Source organism: Anas acuta, chromosome 24, assembly GCF_963932015.1.
Source record: "Anas acuta chromosome 24, bAnaAcu1.1, whole genome shotgun sequence".
Lineage (NCBI taxonomy): Eukaryota > Metazoa > Chordata > Aves > Anseriformes > Anatidae > Anas > Anas acuta.
The window spans coordinates 5,461,164-5,483,036 of NC_089002.1; the positions used below are offsets into that span (position 1 = coordinate 5,461,164).

The following is a 21,873-nucleotide window of genomic DNA, read 5'->3' on the forward strand; positions in this document are numbered from 1 at the left end:
CTGCGGTGGTTTCTGGGTGACTCTGAGCGTAATTTCTGTGATCCAAGCCCAAGACTTGGGGAACAGGTTTGAGAACATCCCGCAGCAGCAGCCAGGCTCCGCCGCTCTCTGCACTTCAAGAACTTCACCCAGGCACAGACGTGTCCGTATGTGTGGGGATTCCGCAAGTTGCTACAGCTCCCACTTGGCTGACAAAACGCAGAAGTTGTAAATAACAGTGCATGGGAGGGAAGCGTTCCCAAGTCTTCACTTTGAAGAGTAAGCAAAGCAGGAGATGTACAGGAATCATAAGAAAAACGCTAAACATATGTGCCTTTCTGTACAGAGCCCTAAATTAGCACGTACAAGTCAGCAAAGCCATAAACGTTACAAGGCTTAGCCAAAGTTCAAACATTTACTGAATCTCGGTGAACCCTACTTCAGTGGCTGCTCTAGGCGCACTAACACCTGTAAAGGCATTTCCTGTTATCACCAGTTCCCTGCTGTCACCTCCTCCCACTTGCGTTGCGAGAGGAGCACCAAACCCCGAGCCCAGCTCTTCTACACAGCATGACCCCATTCCCCGTGTCTGTTTCCTTCATGCTCTGTTTCCACCCTTCTCTGTCTCATGGCACAGGGCTTCTTCCACCCAGCCGGCCAAAAATGATAATTCGTTATTATGCAGGTAGAAATAACATTTATAGACAGCCATACCAAAAAAAAAAAAAAAAAGGATAATTCTGGTATTTATATAGCATTCACAATCCATAAGATGTCAGCTGTTAGTCTGATTGTATTTATTACCAAAAGCCAGTAATGAAACAGCACTGAAGTAGAACACAAAAATCAATATTCAATAAAAATCAATATGCCATGATCTGACAGACACAGAATTTAAGTTTTACTTTTTTAATACAGATAACTGAAGAGAGATAGCTATCCAGAGCTTAAAGGAATTAACTCGTTACTTACATACTGTAAGTTATTTTCACGAGATGAATCAACTTCTATGAGCTAGACTACTATTCAGCAACTGAGGAGCGACACAGGATTGATAATAAACACACTGGTGATTTTCAATTTGAGGAAGTTACATTCAATTAAAAGCAAGCAATAATTCACAAAAAATTACAAGCTCATGCAACATACATATTGAAAAATAGCTTCAAGCAAGCATTTTTGACAGCTCACTTGGAGAAAGCCCAGTGCTGTATCTAAAAGCCTTGGTGTGCTTTGCAAATGAAATTACATTTCCACATAAGATCATTACTTTAATACATTGCATTTGTATATGACAAAAGCACGGGGACATAAGTTTGAACAAAGGATTGCTATGATTTTATTTCATCTTGAAAGCTGCACCTGAACTAAATCACCCAAATTTGCATCAAATAGCACTGATGCAAATTAGCATGGCTTGTACAGAGGTTTTAACAGCTAGGATGGAAAAAATCAAACTCCAGCGTCCCCGCACTCGCAGCACCCACTGCAGCAACCCCTTTCCTCCCTTGGTGCCTTGACAACAGTCTCCTTGATACCACGCAGACAAGCGCCCTTGCTGGGTGACTCCCCTTTCCCCCAGAAGAATACGCTCTTGATTTTAAGACTGATGAGCTTGGAAGCCAGCCCAACGCATTCAGCTACTGCTGGCATGTCACCTGGGGGCTGGTCCCATTCCCACCACGACCCCAAAGCAGAGTAATTCGGCACAGACTTTACTAGCCATCAGCAACAGAGAAGGTGAATTACAGAGAATTCTGGTTTCGAAGACTGGTATAGCAGATCAATACAAATCTGCAGTCTTCCCACTGCATTTCGTCTCACCTTCTGTTCAGCTGAACTAAATCAGGAATTTACTCTCAAATACAAAGAGCTCATATTTTTCTTAATCCAAATCCAGCCCTCTCAGGAATACCATTGCCTTAAAGAAGAAAACTGTTCCCATTCAGGGAACAATATACAATTTAACTCACAGTCCACGAACATTAGAAGATATTTCTTAAAAGGAAGCATCTCAATTTAAAAACAAGAACCAGAAGAATGAATTCAGAAGACTTTAAAGCAGAGCAACAATCAAAACTAAAGTAATTTTTTCAGCTGTCAATTTGAATGCATAATCCTTTTTATATTTTTAAGATACTTTTAAGAACAATATCTTGAAGCAGTTGTTACAATAATAAAGGAGCATGATGCAAAGCAAGTTAAACAAGCACAGCTTGTTTATTTTGGGAAAATTCTAAAATGACGGTTTTGTTCTGAAGTGCCTTCTAAAAGTAAAAAAAAAAAAAAACTTTGAAAAAATTAAGGAAATTGAATCTTCTAAGACAATAAAAAGAATAAAGAGACAGCCATTTTCTACAACTGACTAGCATTTCATTAAAGCCAGCCAAGAATCCAAGGGCAATACTTAGACAAGAACTATGAAGAAATCTGTGGTTGAAATCACAGCTTCTAATGAAGATTCATGTTTTATTTAATTCTTGGTTTCATTCACATAGAAAATAAAGTCTCCTGCTATTGTAGAATAGTGGCAACGGACAGTTTCAAGGATTTTAAACAAGTTAGTTCTATGCCAATGTGTAAACCTAGGCTACTTTTTTTTTTTTTAAAGGGAAAAAACCCTCTCCTTATTGCAACCAATAAACATATATGCAAAAACTTCAATCAAAGTTGTCTACCTGAGTACGAAAATTTTCTTTCCAGGAATAACTGGAATACAAGTGCTCAATTGTTCAGTCCTAGTGAAATTCCCATGCCCCAGAAGGAGGAGACAGGGACACTGTGGTGGCAGCTTTGAAGCTCACAAACAGGGAGAGCAGACGCTGCGCTACCGGCTCCTCCGCCAGCTCAAGGTAAAGGCTGGTCTTACTCTGTGCTGTTCTGCCAGGTCTCTCCTGAGAGACATCAGCGAACAAACAGGGAACAGAATGGCTCTCCTGAAGGGAACAAAAAAGTACAAATTAAAACCATGGTGTTAAGCAGCACAGTAGCAAAAGCCACATGAGGCCTCGTTATCATTTGAAACTAACATGCTACGAAAGAATAGAATAATTAGAGCCAGTGAAATCACAGCACTTATTGCAGTGAGATTTAAACAAGTATGTGAAAGGGAACGGCAGCATGTTCTATGCCAAGAATAACATGTTTATATAAAGATGAATAGGAGAAACAAGACTACAAATTGCATACACATACTAATGCTAATACCAATCCCTTGGCGGTCCTCTGCATCCATGCACCTGAGACGCAAACTAAGAGCTTGTAGTGCAAGGTGGCTCTCCCAAACTGCTGCGCGATGCACCATCACTATTGCCAATGCTGGACAAAAGTGACAGGGCCCAGCTGAAAGAGTTTCTCACTCAGGTTTCTTTTTAAAGATAGCACATCTGTCTTCTGCCCACTTCCACTGATCTGAGATACCCTACACATTTGTTATATGAAACAACACGTACACTTGTTTGTTTTGCTTTTTTTTTTTTTTAAACCTCCAAGTGTGGCAAAATGAATCAACCTTTTCTTTTTTTAACGGGTCACTCTCTCACACGCCCTCAAACAGGAAGGACTGTTTTTCAGACCAACACCCACAAGTCCTCCACCCGGTGTGCGCGAAGAGCGAAGGACCCGAACCGACTTCCTCATCCCCCCAGTAGCACAGTAACACACTGGTCTGGTTAATCACCGAGCTGGCCTACTGCCAGCTCTCAGAGAAACACAGAATTAGGGTAATGCCTTTCCTCAGAGAGGCAAAATTATCCTAGTGTGTATTCTGATCTCTGTTTTAACACGGCACATTTAGAATTCATCAGATTTTGTGAAAACAGCCTCTCAGTGCTGTGTGCGCTCCTCTCTGCCTTAATTGCCAAACATGCAAATGTTTACCCCCACACAGAGGCTCAGCGCCTACCTCAAGCACAAAAGAAAATGTAAATCAATCTTACGTACTCAGCTGCAAGCATTATGTCTGAAGCATCCTGGTCTGAGCTACCGCAGTCATCTCACGCCTCCGGCTTCAGGGGAAGGACCCTGTACACAACCGGCCTCTGATCGCTCCCATGGCTCCTTCTGGTAATGGGCACTTCACAGGTTAATCACTACACAATTTCACAGTCACATGAGAATATACATCCTACTGTTTTCTGGTAAATCTGTAGTAGCCTTTGATCCAGAGAGCATTTCGGTAAGCTAAGGCCTTGATATCCTTGAGATTCCTACATCTTGAGAATGTTAAGTGATTTAGTGAAAGATACTGGCCCAAAAGCCAAAACAGCTCGGTACTGAGAACTTCAGAGTCCTGCACCCACCCGTCGGTCACCTCACTTTCTGTACGAGTGCATCACAAGCCAGGGGGAAGCGACAGACCCGAAGCCGCAGCAGACATCGAGAGGCTGCGGCTGGCCGAGTGCACGCAGCAGCAACGCGCCCCTGTGCTGCACCGGGGGCAAAGGACTGAAAAAGATCCCATGAATGTGAATGGGGAGGTTGTCTGAATGCCCCATCTGGTAAAAAAAAAAAAATATATATATATATATATATATATATATCCTAACCTGAACTGAACTTACTGCATGCCTGAGAATCCCCAGCGGAGGTCACTGATAATGCCCCCGCTGCAGAACAAGTTTTAATCACAGCTGAAGTTGTGACAGTCGGCTATGAAATAAACACAGAGGAAATCAAGGTTTAGTGGTTTCAGGAGCACTGAGACTTTAAAAAAAAATCAGAAGATAGTCTGAAGGGAACTTTTAATCGTTTGGAAGCTCACTGCATTTCTTGATTACAGACCGGGTTAGTCACAACAGAGCTGATATACATTCAACAATAAGCCAGGGACAAAACTCCACGGTTTGGAAGTGGAAGAGCAGCGTGACTCTGCCTGCTTCTTCCCAGATGCTAGTTATATGAAACCATAATAATTGCCACAGAGTAGCTTTATGCATCGAAGCTCCTTCGTTTGGAAGGAAAGCACATTCCTTCCTACATAGTATCTGGCAACCCAGGCTCCAGAAGGAGGAACTTGCAGATCATCAGCAATGCTTGCTGCTTTACCACGGTAAGTCTGCAACCTACTTTTGATGCTGCAGCACGCTGCTCTAAAGAAAATACGCATTCAGAGTGAGAGTGTTAAGCATTTTAGCGAGTAAGCTCAGCTTCACGTACAAATATTTTTCAGGCTGAGTGTGACTGTCACATGCAACCAGTCGGTACGGTTACAGGATGAGCTGAGCAGGCAGAAGGATGATGGACTGACTGCAAGCAAAATGCTTCGGTTTTTCCTTAATGGGAATAAAAGAATCAGAAACAGCGCCAGCTACTTACAAGGCTAATGCAAGTACTAATCCAAGTGACATTGGGCAGGGAAGGTCCTTGAGCCACCTGGCAGCCATCGCTGGGATGCACATAAGCAGGTGATTAGCTTGAAACCAGCATTTAACAAGTGTGGCTAAAATACAGATGCGCTCATTACGATGAGGCTGCTCATGTTAGCACGCACGCAGGACGAGGAGCCCTACTGCTCCGTACAGCCGGCTCTCCTCAGCTGATCGAGATGACGAACGACACAAAAATAACAGCAGGGTTATGATCTCAAGCACCAAGCAGAACGAAGCAATGCCTAACTTTCATTTGGACAACTCCGATCCCAGCATCGGTCCAGGAACACTGGCAGAAAACCCAAAAGCAGCCTTCCTGCAGGTCTCACCGCACGGCCCCTGCTGCCGAGGGGCTCCCAGCGCCTGTGTCCCCATCCCGGAGGTGGCTGTGACCCCAGCACCGAGCCCTGCTCAGCCGCACGCCGCTCTTGTTCTGCTTCATGAGGAAGAACGGAGTGAGAGGGAAGGAGGAACTTCATCAGCAAAATGGTCCTTCGTTTGTGATGTGCAGTTAACAGATGGCGTTCAATTTAGCATTCCTATCTTTCAAGTGTCTTATCAAACAAGACTAAACAGCATCTTGAAATTTCCATTTTAAATCTTCTATGAGATTGCTAGAAGTATCACAGACGGATTTTACTGCTGTCAACTAAAGCTGTTGCTGCCTTCAACGAAGGATGCCCAAAATAAAGCACACGTCCAGCCTCCTGACGTGCTGCCAGAGGCCACTGGGACACCCGCACCAGATTTCACCGAGAAGACAGAGCCAGCTCTCAAACACTGAGGCTGCACTTCTAAGATGTGGATGCAGACGCCAAGCACCAAGGCCTCACACTCTCCAAGACCAAGTATGAGGAGACCAATTCCTCCCTGCCAGGCGGGAGGCAGCAGAACACAGCATGGCCCCGATGCAGAAGTCGCCCAGAAGCAGCGCGCTGCCTGCCAGAGGCTCTCCCAGTCTGGCAGCGCATTCAAAAGACAACATTTGGGGCTGGAGAGCAACACGGGGCCTTAAGAAGTGGGGCAGCTTGGGCCTCTGAGCATCCAGCCATCCCACAAGCATCACACGCCACCACCTCCGCAGCCCCTACCCCTCAGCCGCCGTCATTGGGGTCAGCCAGCCTGGAGTACCCCAGGGTCACTGCGGGAAGAAGGGGAGCCACGGCCAGAGTCGTGGTGCTTCTCTGAGAACGCCGTGCCAACAGCTCTCATCACACGTACCCTAATTGGAATACTTCCACCGAGTGCTACTGTGGCAATTGAAAAAATAAAAAGCAACAAGAAAAATAGTCTGCTTTAAAATACCGCATTTAAGGACACTGAGTCTAACACCGAAAACGCCTGCCAAAATCATCTGATGTGGTAAATAAGCTTGCAATATGCTCTAGTATGGAAAAACTGCTGGATCTGAAGCATGAATTTGATTTGTTCCAAAAGTTACATAAAATCAGCATAGAAATGCTACTTCTCTTTACACAACTCGCCCAGTGTTTAGTTCACAAGCCCAGAATGACTACACTTAGTGACACCGGGCTGTGCAAGACACCAGCAGCACTTTCCTTCTGCTGAGAAAACCGCTCCTACCTTTTAACCAGTTCATAATCCCCGGGATAATTCTGCTCCTACCTTCCAGCAGCGACACCGGCACGCAACAGCTCCGTGCACACCCCACTCAGGGTCTGCTGACACCCCACCAAAAGCCTGCCCAAAAACCCAGCTGCACCAACTCATGGCACTGCACAGCAGGAGCCCAGCACCACTGTCCAGTGGGCACATCTCCACAATCGATTTAAGGAACAGAACCTGCTTTTTACTGCTTTTTAGTGCCTCACCTTTACAACACCTACAGAGCATCATCTGGCTCTGGCAAGTGTCTGCTCTCACTGCATGCATTGATTTCAAATCTTTTCTGCCAGTTTTAACTTGAAAGTTTGAGACATCTCTCTGTTACGGAAAGTCCCAGTACGGGAATATCCCATTTCCCTCCGGAGTAACCACACAAGAATTTCGTTTGATATTCTTAATATGGTTTCATCTGCCATTAACTTTTTAAAAAAGAGATTTGTTATTGTCTCATCTTTAACAATGTGTTCCTTAATTTATTTATCCTTTTATTTGAATTTAACTTGCAGCAGTTTGTTCTCTTCTAGTTTCCTTATCCAGATGGGTTTCCAGTTTTTGAAGGCAGGCATCTCGGAGCCAGCAGCCTTCTGTAGCTGCTTTAAGGTGTTGCAGGTTTCATTTTTTTAACAGGTGATACGCATCAGGACTAAGTAAGTGCTCAATCTCCGTAGCAAAGATAACTTTTAATTAGTGGTCAAAGGAGGAAACTCTGATTTAAGATACGCGTTACCTAGAGTCAAAGAGCAACCTGGGTGTTATGAAAGAAGCACAGAGCAGGTGGTAAACAGAGAGGCTGCAAAAGAAGCGTTTTGGATTTCAGTCCCTGACAGGCTGTTACCGGCTGGGATTCAGAGAGGCACAGCTTTAAGAGAGCCTCTGCACAGCGCACCGAGCTCACACCTGGATCTCGACCAGCAAAGCTGCAGCTCCGGAGCTCTTCGCTGTGAATCATTAACGCGTGTGGTCGCGGGCACCGGGTAGTGCCGGGCACCAGCCTGACGCCCGACACCTGCTGGCCCTCGTTAACCTCAGCAGTAACCCCAACCGGGGGGGGGGGCACAGCCCAGGGGCTCCTCTTTGGCCCCCCACTCCCAGCCGGGGCCGAGGGCGCTCGGGGGCCGCAGCCGGGGCCCGATCGCGGTCCCACCGCGCTCCGGGAGGCGCCGCCCCCGCGACCCCGGCCCCGGCCGCGCCCCGCCCGGTGCCGGCACCGGGGGGTCGCGGGGAGTTCCGGGGGGCTCCAAGGGGTCGTGGGACCCCTCCCCGTCCCCCCCAGACCCCCAACCCCAAGGCCCCACCCAATCTCCGCACTCACCCCAGGGCCCCCCCAGCCCTCTCAGGGCCCAGCCCCAGCTCCGGAGGGAGCCGCCCCCCCCCCACCGGGGCAGGGGACGCGGAGCCGCAGCCCCGGCCCCAGCCCCGAGCGCGCTCCCCGGGCCTGCCCGCGGCCTGGCTCACCTGGGCGCACGGTCTTGAGGCGCACGGGCTCCCTGAAGTGCCGGATGACGGCCAGCGCGTCGCGGTGCGTCAGGCCGCTGACGGGGGTGCCGTTCACCTCCAGCAGCACGTCGCCCGGAGCCGGCGCTTTACCGGAGAGCAACGCGGGGCCCGGCCCGCCCTCGGAGCCCGGCGGTAGGCGCCCCGCCAGGTAGGGGAACTCGCCGCGTTCGGCGCCGCCGCGTAGCAGCTCGGGGTCGGGGCCCGCCGCGCCGCCCCAGGACACGACGCACTCCTGCACCTTGCTCAGCCAGTGCCGCTTCTTCCGCAGCGTTTTGGACATGCCGCACCCCGGCCCCCTCCGCCGCCGCCGCCGCCGCCCGCTCCGGCCGCGGCTGCCGCCCGACTGCCGCGCGGCCCCGCCCCACCCCCGGCCCCACCCCTCGAGAGGCCACGCCCCCTTTGGTCAGGCCCCGCCCACCTCGTGAAGCCCCGCCCCGCCCCCGCCGCTCGGTGTGGCCGCGTCACGGCGAGGCCCCGCCACCCGCCCGCAGCCCTGAGGGGCCTGAGGGGAGGGGTCCCCTCAGCAGGGCCTGTGCACGCCCAGCCTCAGCCTCTGCCACAATTTTTATCCTTCATCCTTTTCTCACATGGAAAGGCGTTGTATGGCCACCTACAAGGACCCTCACCGCGTTTTTACCCTCACAGCGTTTTTATTTTGTGTTACAGTTAACCGTTCATCCTGCTGTATGCTCCCTCAAGGTTCAGGGATGCTGCCCCTGAGCTGTGCCGGGGGGTTTCTGCCTCACTGCTTCCTCCCCACTGTCCCGCTTCCCCTCCACAAACTCCTGGGAATGGAGCAGTGCCAAGCCCTCAAACATTAACCCTCCCCGAGTCCTACTCTGACGTAGTCGCATGTGCATAGATCTGTGTGCGTCAGGATACACCCCGTACACATGAAAGAAAACAGTTAATTTACCATTAAGCACATGAAGGTTTTTATATTCTCACTTCTGACTTCCAATTTAATTGCCAACTGAGGCACGTTGCAATATGTTAACAAACCTCATTAGCCACACACACACACACACACACAAAACTGGCTGGCCTTACCTCCGTATGTCCCTACCAGGAAATTAAACCCAACCAGGCATTTTCGAAACTGAAAACACGATGGGGAGGTACAGAGCAGAGCGATCAGACTGGCATTTTGAGGATTTGTGTCAGTCTGCCACCTTTGAAGGAATCTGCCATGGAAAATATTCCGGGAATGAGTTCCTAGACAGAAACTAATACCTCAGTGAAATCCAAAGTAATTTAATGAGTCTGAATCGCTTAAACCGAAGGCTTTATTTACTTCGTAGGTATCAGCAACGACAGCTCCAAGAATCTGTGCTGAGATCAGTGCTCTCAAACCCACTTCCATTATAGCCCTTCATTTTATGCTTTGTGCCCGTGGCATTTGCCTGTCTGAATTCAGCTCTACTTCTGTCGCTAACAAACTCCAAAACGTGAGCAAACTGCTCAGAGAACTGACTGACAATTTTAATTCTCATTTATGCCACGTGACGATGAGTACGTTCGTCCTGCCTTCCTTCTCCCCTCTAATTACTGCAGCTCACAGACGTGTGAGGCGTCTGCACCGCCTCGCAGCGATCAGAAGGAGCGGGCTGTGCGCCGCCAGCCCCAGCCTCCTGCGCTGTGAAGAATTAAGTGTTTACCGAGCACCAGCGTTTGAAATCTCGACTAGCTAAAAGGGGCCATCAAAGCAAAAACAGCGCTCCGGCATCTCCAGTTCATCACATCAGGCCATGGCAGCTGCCATCCTTCTCTGCTGTTGGCAGCAGCTCACAAACGATGCCGTGCAAACACGGTGCTGAGCTCTGCTGTACCAGAACCAAGGCAAGAAACTGCTTCAAGGAGCAGCATCTTCCTGGTAGGCAGGGAAGCGACGTTTGTTTATCACACTGCCAAAGTTCAAAGGCAATCAAAACTGCAAAAACATGTCAAACTGCTGTTTAATTAGAGTGTGAAGAGGCTTTCTTGGAGAGGACAGAAAGGGAATTGTGGTGCTACATTTGGACTCCTACAGAGTCGTTCTCCCAGTGCCCAGCGCTTGCAATGCAACTGCCTGTGCTGCATGCAATTTGTCAGTCCTGCGTTCAAAGGAAAGACACCCAGCCCAATGCTCGTGCAACACAAACAAAATAGGCACAGTTCCGCCTTCAGCAAGGACAAAATGAAAGCAAGTTGCGCCCATGCAGAGCTATTTGCCTGTGCAGAAGCGTGATACTGCCTGACCTCCACGGGACTGGGTGTGCAGCAGCTCCGTCTCACACCAATACCATCTGAGTGCACTGCTCTCAGGACTTTTGGGAGAACCAATGATGATGGGTGACTGCCCCGCACTGATGGCAAACAAAAATACTTGCCAGGGAGGAGCAGCAGGCACAGTGCTCCTCTCGAAGAGAAGCACTCATCTCAAGCATGGGGTAACAAATTATTCAGTAAGCGAAGTGTCTCTGAGGAAGCCTAAACAAATCACAGTTGGGTAGAGTGGTTCAAAGCCAGCCGCTTGCTATGCTGTGGGCAGACAAATCCAGGATTGTCTATTAGAAAATTGCGTTACCCTAGGATACAGTTATCTAATGGTAAAGTTTTAAACGCATCATAAATTAACTCGGATGGCAGCAAAAGCTGCTTTGCAAGCAAATCTTACGTGAATTTTGTCACAATTCAAAAAAGCCCAGAGAATAAACCCACGTCTTAATAGAGATCTGTGTCAACCAGGGCTGACTAAGCCCCAGTGTCTGGACTGCTCACCTGAGAAAATGGATCAGCCCCAGCAGGCTGCAGATCAGCACCAAGCAATGCCTCAATGGTACGAGGCCGCTCTGTCCTTCTGTTTGGTACATGCCACCGCCACAGCATGCACACAAGAGGCAATACCAGCAACAGCAGCATTCACGCATCGCTTTGTGTTTCTCTCCTATCTCTGCCCCCCTTCCGAAAATAAAAAACACCCTTGGGCATTGCAGATATTAATTAGTGATCATTACATACAATAGGCACTGGATGACTCTCATAAACAATCACGTTAAGTTTTCAAACAACAGGAGCAGTGGTCTGGGAATTTACATGTACTGTGCTTTAGCTAAGATGTTACAGTAAATTAATTCCAGTCGTATCTTCAGCATGCCTCAATTTCCCAGCCGCATATCCAACAATATTTCATTCCTGAAAGAACATGAGTTCGTTTAAACTAATGCTTATGAAATGAAAGAAGCCTCTATGAAAGGAGGCGGTGTATGGACAGATCATTGCTATGGGGAACGTTTAAAAAACCAATAGTTGTTGTGCTTGCTCAATATGGGCATTTCTACCAGCAGGTGAAAAGCGTGGACAACTGACAAGCCTGCTCCTGCGCTCAGGGGCGTTGTGCAGTGGCAGGGTGTTTAGCTGTCCTCCATCTGGAAAAAAAAATAAAAAATGGGGGGAGAGAACAACAAACAAGGCACTGCTGCAAGAGGGGAAACAGCCCCCATCAGCACTTGTAATGGAGACACGCACAGAGCATGCAGCAATGGGCTCTCAAGCACCATTCATCTGCTTTGCTGTTTCCTGTGCAGCTCGTGCTGAAGTCAGGAGGTACCAAACAGAGAAGGAGCTGCAGAGATCGCTCCACATGTGCCTGCTCCAAGCGCGGCTGGCTGCCGCTGTAGCTTTCTGTATAGCAGAGTCAAAGAAATGGACTAAGAGGACTTGTCAATGTGAATAAAGCCACAGTCTATGCAAACCTTTCTGCTGCTCGCTCTGGGACACACGCTACGTGTCTTTGGAGCAGTGTGATCAAGCACTGGGGATGCCGACGAATGCAAAGCGGGGATAAAGGCCTGAGCAGCGAACCGAGAGCCACGCAGCCACGGGGAATCACAGCCAAGCACGGCTTTGAAGTCTGTGTGCTGGATTTAGAGCCTAGAAGTAGTAATGGAGTGTTTCTGTCTGAGTTTGGATCTTAGTGCTTTGCAGAACAATCGGGACTGCTGCAAGATCAGGAAGTACTTTTTGACTCAAACAAGACAAAATTCAGGCGTTAGGAAACCTGGTTGGTCTCTTGCTCTTTCAGACTGGGCTCGCTTGTTTGTCCACTTGTGTACTGGAGGGAGAGCTTTCCATCCGTGACCCCGATCATTCACAGGAACAGAAGCTGCTGTTGCAAACATTGCCTCCTCAGAGCTTACCTAAAACAAATCAAACTTCAGAAGCTGTTGGCTTTGTCGAGTCTTACCGTGTTTATCAATTCAGCCGTTACACTCCGCTTCTGCGTGTCTCTGACGATCGCTTGCTAAAATCCTCTGCTTGAACCTTCTCCCTGGTGTCAGATGACTTCACGAGAAGCCGGGTTAGCATCTGTAAGCGTTTCAGCTCTGTCAGTGGTTTTACATCTTTAATGGGATCTGAAATATCTGAAGCTGCCTTGTCAAGTTTCGTAGCCCCATTCGCAGGGATTTGGGATAGCTGACACGGCCCAAAAGCCTACCCCAGTCTCTGCCTGATAAATGTAATCCCCAGCTCCCTCCTGACTCCTTTCCACCAGACACTTTCATAACTGGGTATCAGCTGCATGAGCAGCTGGGGACATGAGGAGGAGCCGGTCCTGGTGGCAGAGCAGCTCTGCAACCTCCCTGTTCTGTACAGGAACCTCCCTACCCAATGTGGAGGGAGAAGCCGGTTTCTTGGGAACAGATTCCCACTCCTCCAAACCACTGCTTTCCACGCACTGGGCCCCAGTAGTCCCACAAGCATTTAAAGGCTGTCCTGCAGCCTGTTCCCGTCTCTCAGACACAACCTATTGCCATCACAGCACCGAGGCTGGCTGTGAAGCAGAAATCGGGGGGGAGCAGCCATCCAGGCCCCTCCTGTCACAGCGATCCCACTGCAAGAGCATTTCTTGTTTTTCCACGACTAGTGTTTAAGCAGCAGCAATGCCACACAAGATTTTTTACAGGCATATTTAGAAAAGACTGTCCCCATTCTTCTTTTTTTAATGTTAATAATGTAGTTGGAGTCGCAGAAGATCTGTCATAAAAAATATTATCAAAGGAACTAAGATAAGTGCAGAATTATTTGCTGTTTGGAAAATCCAGACACATCACAGAAAGCAATAACAACACAGAATAACTTTGATAAAAGTTTTAAAGAAAGATTTTTTTATAGCCCCAGCAGTAATTACAGCTTATACTGAAATAAGCTCCTTACACCGAGTTTAAGTTAATTTACATTTTAGCAGAAGAGATCAAATAATGTTCTGACAGAATAGACTTCACCTTGAGGGAGGGGTCATCCAGATACAGCTATTGTAGATGAAGAATTTGGCAAAAAATGTACCTAGGGCTCAGCAGAGATCTGCAGAGAGATTTTTGTCCCCTCCATTTTGCAGGCTTCGGAGGCCGTCCTGCTTTCAGGCCAGTCACAAATCCCACCGTTCCTCAAGGAGCACTGGGGGGACACCTTGCCCTAAGATTTTTTTCCTTCCCTTCCTCTCCGTTATGACATCTGCAGTTCTCAAAGTCCTCTTTTATTTTAATTCAGTGTTAGAATTATTGCTCGAAACACAACAAGAACAATTTTCTAGATTTTTTTTTTCCCTGGTGGTGTTTGTACAGTGATACATGTCACTTTGGGCCAAGGCCTTATCAGTGCTGCTGGTTTTTGTTATCAGGCTAATAGTAAAGGACTCCTTTGGAACAAAGGGGATATAAGAGCAGCTTCATAGATCTGCCATTACACTTTACCACTACCATTTAGAGCCAGTTACTTTAGTAGTCATTAATGAATAATGACAATATAATAATCTTCAAAGCTCACTATTCCAGCACCAACCGTTCCTCCAGCTTATAATTAAGATGTCAAAATTAATTTCCCTCTCAGAAAGCAGGGCCTTTTTCTCCTTTTTGATGGATATTTTGCAGATATCAGTTCTCAGCTTCCACAGCTCAGCTTCACCTCCCTGTAAAGGACCGCGTGGTTGCGTGCACAGTTCTCCATTTCTCAGTGTCTGTCCTCCAAAACCAACCTCATAAAGAAAGAAGGGAACGAGAAGGGCCTGGTGGTGTGTGGCCTCCCAGGGCTTGAGCATCGCAATTACCTTAGCATCTCACAGGGGGGCTGCAAAGCTTAATTAATTTGCAGGGCCTTGCTGGGGCTCCCGGGGTGAGTCGCTCGTGCTCCCGTCCTCCGAGGAGGACCCGGACAGCGGCGTGTGACGGTCAGAGCAGGACGAGGGGATGCAGCACCTGGAGGTGAAGCCAAACCTCTCCTTATCGCACTGCAGCCTTCGTGCTCAGCTGCTTATTAAAGACCTATCAAGACAAAAATTAAACAGGCCATTAAGCAGCACTCCGGTGGATTAACGTTAGTCTGTCTCCCTTACGCTGCAGGATTTCAACATTCCTTTGAAGTCTGTGCATTAAAAAATCACTTTCCAAGCCACATAACTTTGAGCTTTAGATGTTTCCTAACAATTCTGGGGCTGATGAACAGCTGACTAATCCTTTAGGATTTAATGAGGTTAACTAACATGCACAGCTTCGTAGGGGAGCTGTAGGTGGTATTCTGGTAGCAAACAGGAAAAACAATGACAGTAAGTTGTGCTCTGTGAAGAGCCATTACGGGATCCCAGCATCGATCAGCAACTTCTGCCGAGGCTCCTCTTTCCTTCAAAGAGCCCAGGGAGGGGTTCTGCTCCTGTTCAATCACAACAATTACGAACGAACAGCTCTGCTTGCTTGTAACTCTCACCGAAGCCACGAGGCTCACGCATTCCCGTGCTCTGGGTTAGCTCCTGGTTTGCCGGCGCGCTGACGGAGCAGCAGGGGCGTTTTGCTAGCAGACGGCAACTTTTAGCAGCTGGGGCAGGCGGCAGAGCCTCAGCCCCGCTGGCTGCCTGGCCGAGCCCCAACCTGCTGCCCTGCGAGGCCTGGCACCGAGCCCTGCTCCCAGCACAACGCTCAGCACGGGGAAGAGACCGCAGCAAGGAGCCCGAGCCGTCTGCGTGCTGCTGCGGGCACCTCGTGCACGCTTCTTCTGCTCCTGCTTTGTAGGGGCACGGCCCCGCTCGGCTGCAGCTTGAGGTGCCCCAGCCTCGTGGGCCTGCGAGGGAGCACGGCACAGCTCCGGTGCCCTGCGTGCCGGAGGGCTGAACGCTGATCTTAATTTGGTATTTACTGAAGATGCCAGAGTTTACACACAGATTCATTAGGATGCAATTACAGAGATCAGAACTCAGGCTACTCAATTATTCTTAGTGAGAGCATGTAATTAACTGCAGGTTCGCGTCAAATGCTACCTAGTGCCTTGGATCAGGTTCAGAGGATCGGCTTGCCCAGAAACAACCAGCAGTGGCGTTTTTCTAAGCACAGCCCCTGGCTGGGAGGCAGCGGTTAGTGGGAAACAGCAGCAGCCCAGGGAGGGGGCTTGCTCGGTGGGAGGACAGCCTGAGCGAGGAGAGGAGAGGAACAGAGCTCCTGCCTGCCACCCAACAGCCCATCCTGAAGGGTCTGGGCAGCAAAACACATGGAAATGACAGAAGGCGTGAGCCTGCCCTGATGGCACGGCTGCGAGCCCCAGGAAGGACTTCAGGTAAGAGGAGGCAAAAGAAGGGGCGCTTGCTGCTCAGCCGATCGTTCTGACAAGCTGGCCCACGCTGTTCATAGAGACCAGCAGAGGAAAAGGGTGTGATATGCAGGCTGGTGACATCCTAAAAGCTTAAATGGCTTTCCGAACTGAGTGTGCATTAATGAGATGCTAACCAGAACCGACGGTCGAATACTCCAGCAGAAAAACTGCTCTTAGCTGAAACATCCTCATCACTTCCCAGCTGCTGCTGCTCAATTGCCATTTCAACAAAGGCACGAAGCCTCAGCTCACAATGTAGATTTCAGGGCTGATTTTCCTACACGGAGGAGGCATTGTGTAGCCCTGCTGCTCCGTGTAACTGCTGCACCATCAAAGGGAGCTGCAGGGACTCGGGCCGTGAGAGCACACGGGTGCACGGAGCTGACTCTGAGCAGCCCTCAGGCAGGAGCCATTCCCCCCCCAGCCACACGGACCCCTCAGACGTGTCCTACGGGATGTGAGCAGGACAAGGAGCAGAAAACCAGGCGAGTCCCTGTGCTTGGGATAAGCAGCAGACCCATCCTGGCTACTCCAGGGAGTGAACCGAGGGCACTGTAAGTGGGTCGAGTATTCCTGCCTCTGCGATTTTGCTGCCTCATGATTAAGCACCATACATATTTATGATTTATTACTGCTGCTTTGGAAAGATCTGCCTGCTACAGCTCATAGATCACAGTAGCACTAGTGGAAAATAAAACTCCGTAAAACTGTTTGCCTGTTGCTCATTTGTAACTCTCCCCTTCAGCTCACAGGAGCCTGGAGACAGAGGCTGCTCTGTACGAGCACTGTTTCCTCACCATCTTCTCCACTCATGAATTATTTCAGGGGAAGATTTCTTTTCATAATAGGAGTGGAAAATTCAGTGCATCCAATTAACGTCTCAGTCACCCTCAGGCCTTCGCAGTCCCTGAAAAAATATGAAGTACCCAGGTAAAAATCCCTTACAAAGCAGTAGCCAGGCAGGTGATTTTTTAGGGCCTGGACATGAAAAGAAGAAAAAAAAAAAGAAAGCAAATCTTACAGGATTTACTGGATGCATAAAGCAGGAAAGCAGTGCGGGCGTGAGCAGTGAAACAGGAGCTGGGAGATGGGCACGGTGCCTTCCCCTGGTTAATTGTCCAGCCCTCTGTGCCCACGGCGGTACCACGGGGCGCACAACTCCTGGCTCAGGAGGACGAGATGCAAAGAGCCCAACCTTCCCACATCTTATCTGCAACTGGACTTTTAACAGACTCCTACCGTCTGGAGAACAATAAATAACAAGCCTTTACACTGCAACATCCCAGTTACTGCGGAGAGCTTTAAGCAAAGCCTAAAGAGGAATGGATTTTAGGAGAGGGTTGTGAATGCAGCGCTGCAGCACCCGGGCGAGCGCCTGCAGGAACGCACCCGAGCGCAGCGCACAGGCAAGTCCTCAAACACAGAACTTATTTCCAGGCTTAAAGCCATCGCTGGAGAGCTTTCATGTGCGGTGATGAAGCGAAGGCAGTGGAAGCGTTACAGAAAATACCTTATTACAGCAAAATTGCGCCGCTCTGGATTTCATCATTTCCCTTACGCTGGGGAAAGCTCTGCCAGCAGGCAGCGGGGCAGGGGCAGGGCGAGTGGTGGCAGCACCTGCTGCCGGGCAGAGCCAAGCAGCCCGTGGGCGCCGTGGGGCAGCGATGGGGCAGCAGAGCAGAGCAGAGCTGAGCCCACCCACGGCCAGCCCCAGGCAGCCTCGCGGCACCTGCAGGAGAGCCGTGGGTTCGGGCACCGCTAGCTCCTGCGCTTCCCTGCTGCATAACCCACACTTTTCTAGCAGAGGATAAAAACTCAACAATTGCTATTGTGCAAGTGCCCATTAATGTGGGGACTGCCAGACAGCCCTCGGATTTGGGAAGAGCTTTTGAGAGAGCGCCAAAGCCTGTCCTCTGTAAGCAGAGTTTTGAAAGCTGCTGCCTGGTAGGTAACAGGCTCCAGGCAATTCTCTGGTGGCTGCTGAGCTGCTGCTTCATCTTGGAGCCTCTGATGAACTTGGAGCTTCGCAGAAGCAGAAATAACGAAATAGACCCTTCCCTTTATGTGAAGCTGGGTGCTGGATGTGCCGCATTGTTCCCATCCCTCTCCTTCACCACGCAGCAAAGCAAACACGGCACGGAGGTAAGAGCAGTCATTCCCAGGAGTAACACAGAGAGGATGAAAAACAACCTCAGAGTCGTGTTCTGTGCAAGGTTGTTTATAATGCCGGGAACTATTTTTAAACCCGGGCAATGAAGGGCTGCCAGCTGCAGAGAGCCCTTCTGGGCAGGTACGTGCGCTGCTGGCAACGCGGGTGCTGGGTGCGGGCAGGGATGGCCGTGACACCACCACAAAACCCTTCCCAAGGACACCGCTCAGGGTAAAAAGCCGTTTCTGGAGCTCAAAGGAGAGGAGAAGCAGGGAAAATCCTGGCAGGTGATGCCACGTGCTGCACTCGGCCATCGGGCAGGAGGGAGCACGCCGGGCAGGGCGGCTGCGCGCGGGGACAAACGGCACGCGGTGCTCCGGCTCCTCGGCGGGGCAAAGAAGAGGGCAGGAGAGGTGGCCAGCCCCTCCTCACTGCATCATCCACACGTCAGCTCCCAGATGCTGACAGCAGCTATTTTGAACAGCCTCTGGCATGGGGAAAGTGAGAAATCAATTCCCAGAGCCAGGATTCCTGTCTACGGCGTTTTGGAGAGATTTGAGGCCACCCAGGCTCAGGCTGTGGATACCACCACGGAGCTGCAAGCCCTGTGCCCACCCTTCCCACCGCCCCAGCGAGGGCGATTCCCCACCACCGAGAGGCTCAGCAACCACGGCGTGGCTCTGGCTTACCAGGGAGCCAGGAGCTGCAAAAATCTGGAGATTGCAAAATCTGCTGTCACCTCCCGAAGGTTTGGTGTGCGATCATCAATCTGAAAGGGATTAAAAGAGAAACGAACACCGTAAACACCCCAAATGAGTTGGATCTATAATGGTTTCCTAGCACACTGTCAATATACGTTACAGTACTTAAATAATAGGTTAACAACTTTTGCCTATAAATTAAACAGTTTTATTGAAATGTATGCTGATTACGAGGCAAATATCTTTGTTCTAATTATCTTAATTACGGGCTTTTAATGGCAAGAAGCTGCAGAAATAAAAACACACATAAACGGCAGCTTACAGTGATGATAGCCGCACCTGCCAGCGCTTCTGCTGTGTTGTCAGGGTAATTCATGCACCGATTCCCACCGAGGCCGAGGGCTGTGCCGGTGATGTGCGGGCAGGGCGGCAGCCTGGGCTCAGCACGTGCCCACGGGGGGATTCACTGCATGGAGGGGCTGCTGTGGAGGGACGGAGGGCAGGGGGTGCAGGCTGCTTTGACCCCCAGTACCACAGCACCTCAATTTGCTCCTGGCTGGGGCCATCCCTGCTCTCCCCGGGCACGGGCAGCTGCGGCGTGCCCAGGCACCCGTCCTGGTCCTTCAGCCCCAGGGCCTCGGCCGGGCCCCGTCTGAGTCTGCACGGAGAAGGAGAATTAATTTCCATTTGCTCTGCTCCACTGCTAGCGACTGCATTCAACCTCCCGGGCTGCTGACTCCGCTCCCATTGCCTATGCCTGACAAACTAATGAATTTCCTTTGATTAGACGTCTGCGCTGCGTCTACCACCTTCGTTTTATTCTCATTTTAGCTCCTTATCTTTCTTCACGCTCCCTTACCCTCAGCCTGTGAGTGGCTGCAGCCTCTCCGGGTGGAGGCTGCGTGCCTTGCTCAGGCTCTTTCTCCTCTCCGAGCACACAGGCAGCGATCGCCCTCGCTGGCCTCTTGCTGGGTGCTGCACAGCACTCCTGGAGACACAGCACTGGCCTCAGCTGGGGAACACCACCTGGCTGATTAGCAGGGAAAAGAGCCCTTGCGATGCAAGCTCAAGCCGAGGGCTGTGCCTGCAGGCCTGGTTCCTGCAGCGCTGTGCTCAGAGGCTCGGTGCAGAGCCAGCAAACCACGCACGGGCAGGGGCTGCGCTCCTGCACCCGCTGCTCGGTGCCCCAGGGAGAAATGCCGAGCGCTGGGAGCAGAAGCAGCGGGGGCAGCACGGGGGCACCCACCTCTCGTTGGCTCCTGATGGCAGAGTTCTGCAGGACCGACAGGGGGGCTGTGCCATCTCCTGCTGCAACTCGTAACGGTGGGGACACCTCTTCTGAAAAGCACGGAGCAGAAGTCGATCAGAATCAGGTTTTATTTCCCTTCAGATTTATGCAGGCAGGGCCATTTTGGCTCCCCAGCTGTGCATTAACCCTGGGAACACGAAGTCCTGGCCAAACTATCGCAGTGGTACAATTTCAAACTGGATTCCCCATCCAGGTTGTTTTTCTTTTCTATCTGGACATGTGGATAGAGGAAATCTTTGGAGACCTTGAAAAAGCAAACTGCCTCACTTTGAATTCCTGAAGCAGCGGCATGGCTAAGAACAGCCTCCGAAGGGAGTGACAGGAGGAACTCAGCACCTTTCCTCACTGTCTAACGTTCACGAAATTTAAAATACTGTACAGAAGGAAAAAAAAAAAGAGGAATAGCCAGTCACGTTGAGGACATTTGGAGGAGTGTGCTATTATGTAAAGCGAGCCAAGGAAAGGTTAGTAAATACCACTCCTTCCCCTGGGAGCTCTTCCCTTGCAGGAGTCATTAGTGCACTGGCAGGATAACAGATCCTCGCCGCTAATTCTCTAGGTCATAAGCAAATTAAACAGCAAAGCTGATCGGCTCTCGATCCACATTAGGCACGGCTGACCAACTCACCTGCCTGCTGGCTGCCATTGTTACAGCAAGGTTAGGGCTACAAATACCAAGCTCTTGTCATTAAACCAAGCAAATTTTGCTCCTGACTCTTGGGCAGACCAGGCACGGGGCCTTAGGAGACTACAGGGTGCTCGTCCCCGTGTGCTCACACCACGATCCGGTCCCTGACGTAGCCTCGGGGAGGTTACACCTGTACTAAGAGGCAGTTTTATTCCAACAAATTGTGATTTCAGTGTTCACACCATCAGCCTATGTATACAAAGATGTTCACTTTGTCACGCTGGCTCTGCAGGAGGGAGGTGTGGCCCCTCCTTTGCTCCTTCCCTACGCAGTTTGGTCCGGAGCCCACAGGTGGCTCGGGGTCTGGCCACCAGCACCGACCCACGCCTCGTGCACGATGCTGGCCGGGATCCCTGTAAGCCTGGGCAGCACGCCCAGCCCCGCGGTGCTCGGAGAGCCTTGTGCGAGCACTTTGCTGCAGGGCAGCTTTGGGGAAGAAGCATCCTTCTTGCTGCCTCTGCCAGTGCTCTCCCGTTCCAGCTGCTGCAGGACACCGTGGAGCAGCAGAGCCAACTTCAAACAGAAACGCTGCCTGTGAAACCTCCGGAGTTGTAATGCAGGGAACAAAACCAGCCACCCGCACGCAGCACACCGTCCCAAATCCTGCCTTTAATCTCAGGTTCCAGCACCAGCCTTCCCCCCATCCAATTACTTGTCTTCCAATTGACATCGCAATATTAAATTCCTAAGAACTAAAGCACTTTGAAAACATAACCTACTTTAAAGCAGACAAGATTTATAGCAGAAGTATTTACTTTCTAGTCCTTGACGCTATCAAAGTCCCTGCTGCCTGCTCAGCAGCCCCTCAGCGATGCCTCCAAGCCCAGGGGCTGCCAGGCGCACATCCCACAGCGGGCAGCGTCTGCCGAGGCGCCCTGGGGGCTCTGCTCCCCCAAAGGCTGCGGCGTGGTTTGTGGCCACGCTGCAATTTTAGCCCTTGA

General features: G+C 50.3%; 1 protein-coding gene across 3 annotated transcripts in view; it reads right to left on the bottom strand.

The window, feature by feature from the left end:
- The window catches only part of MAGI3 (membrane associated guanylate kinase, WW and PDZ domain containing 3), a 60,660-nt gene extending 51,824 nt beyond the window's left edge, over window positions 1–8,836 (bottom strand). For all 3 annotated transcript variants that reach the window (XM_068660098.1, XM_068660097.1, XM_068660100.1), the window contains exon 1: window positions 8,430–8,836. In XM_068660098.1, the coding sequence (XP_068516199.1) occupies window positions 8,430–8,751 (322 nt within the window). In that variant the 5' untranslated portion in view covers window positions 8,752–8,836. The remainder of the gene's footprint in view (window positions 1–8,429) is intronic.
- Window positions 8,837–21,873: the final 13,037 nt, after the last annotated feature.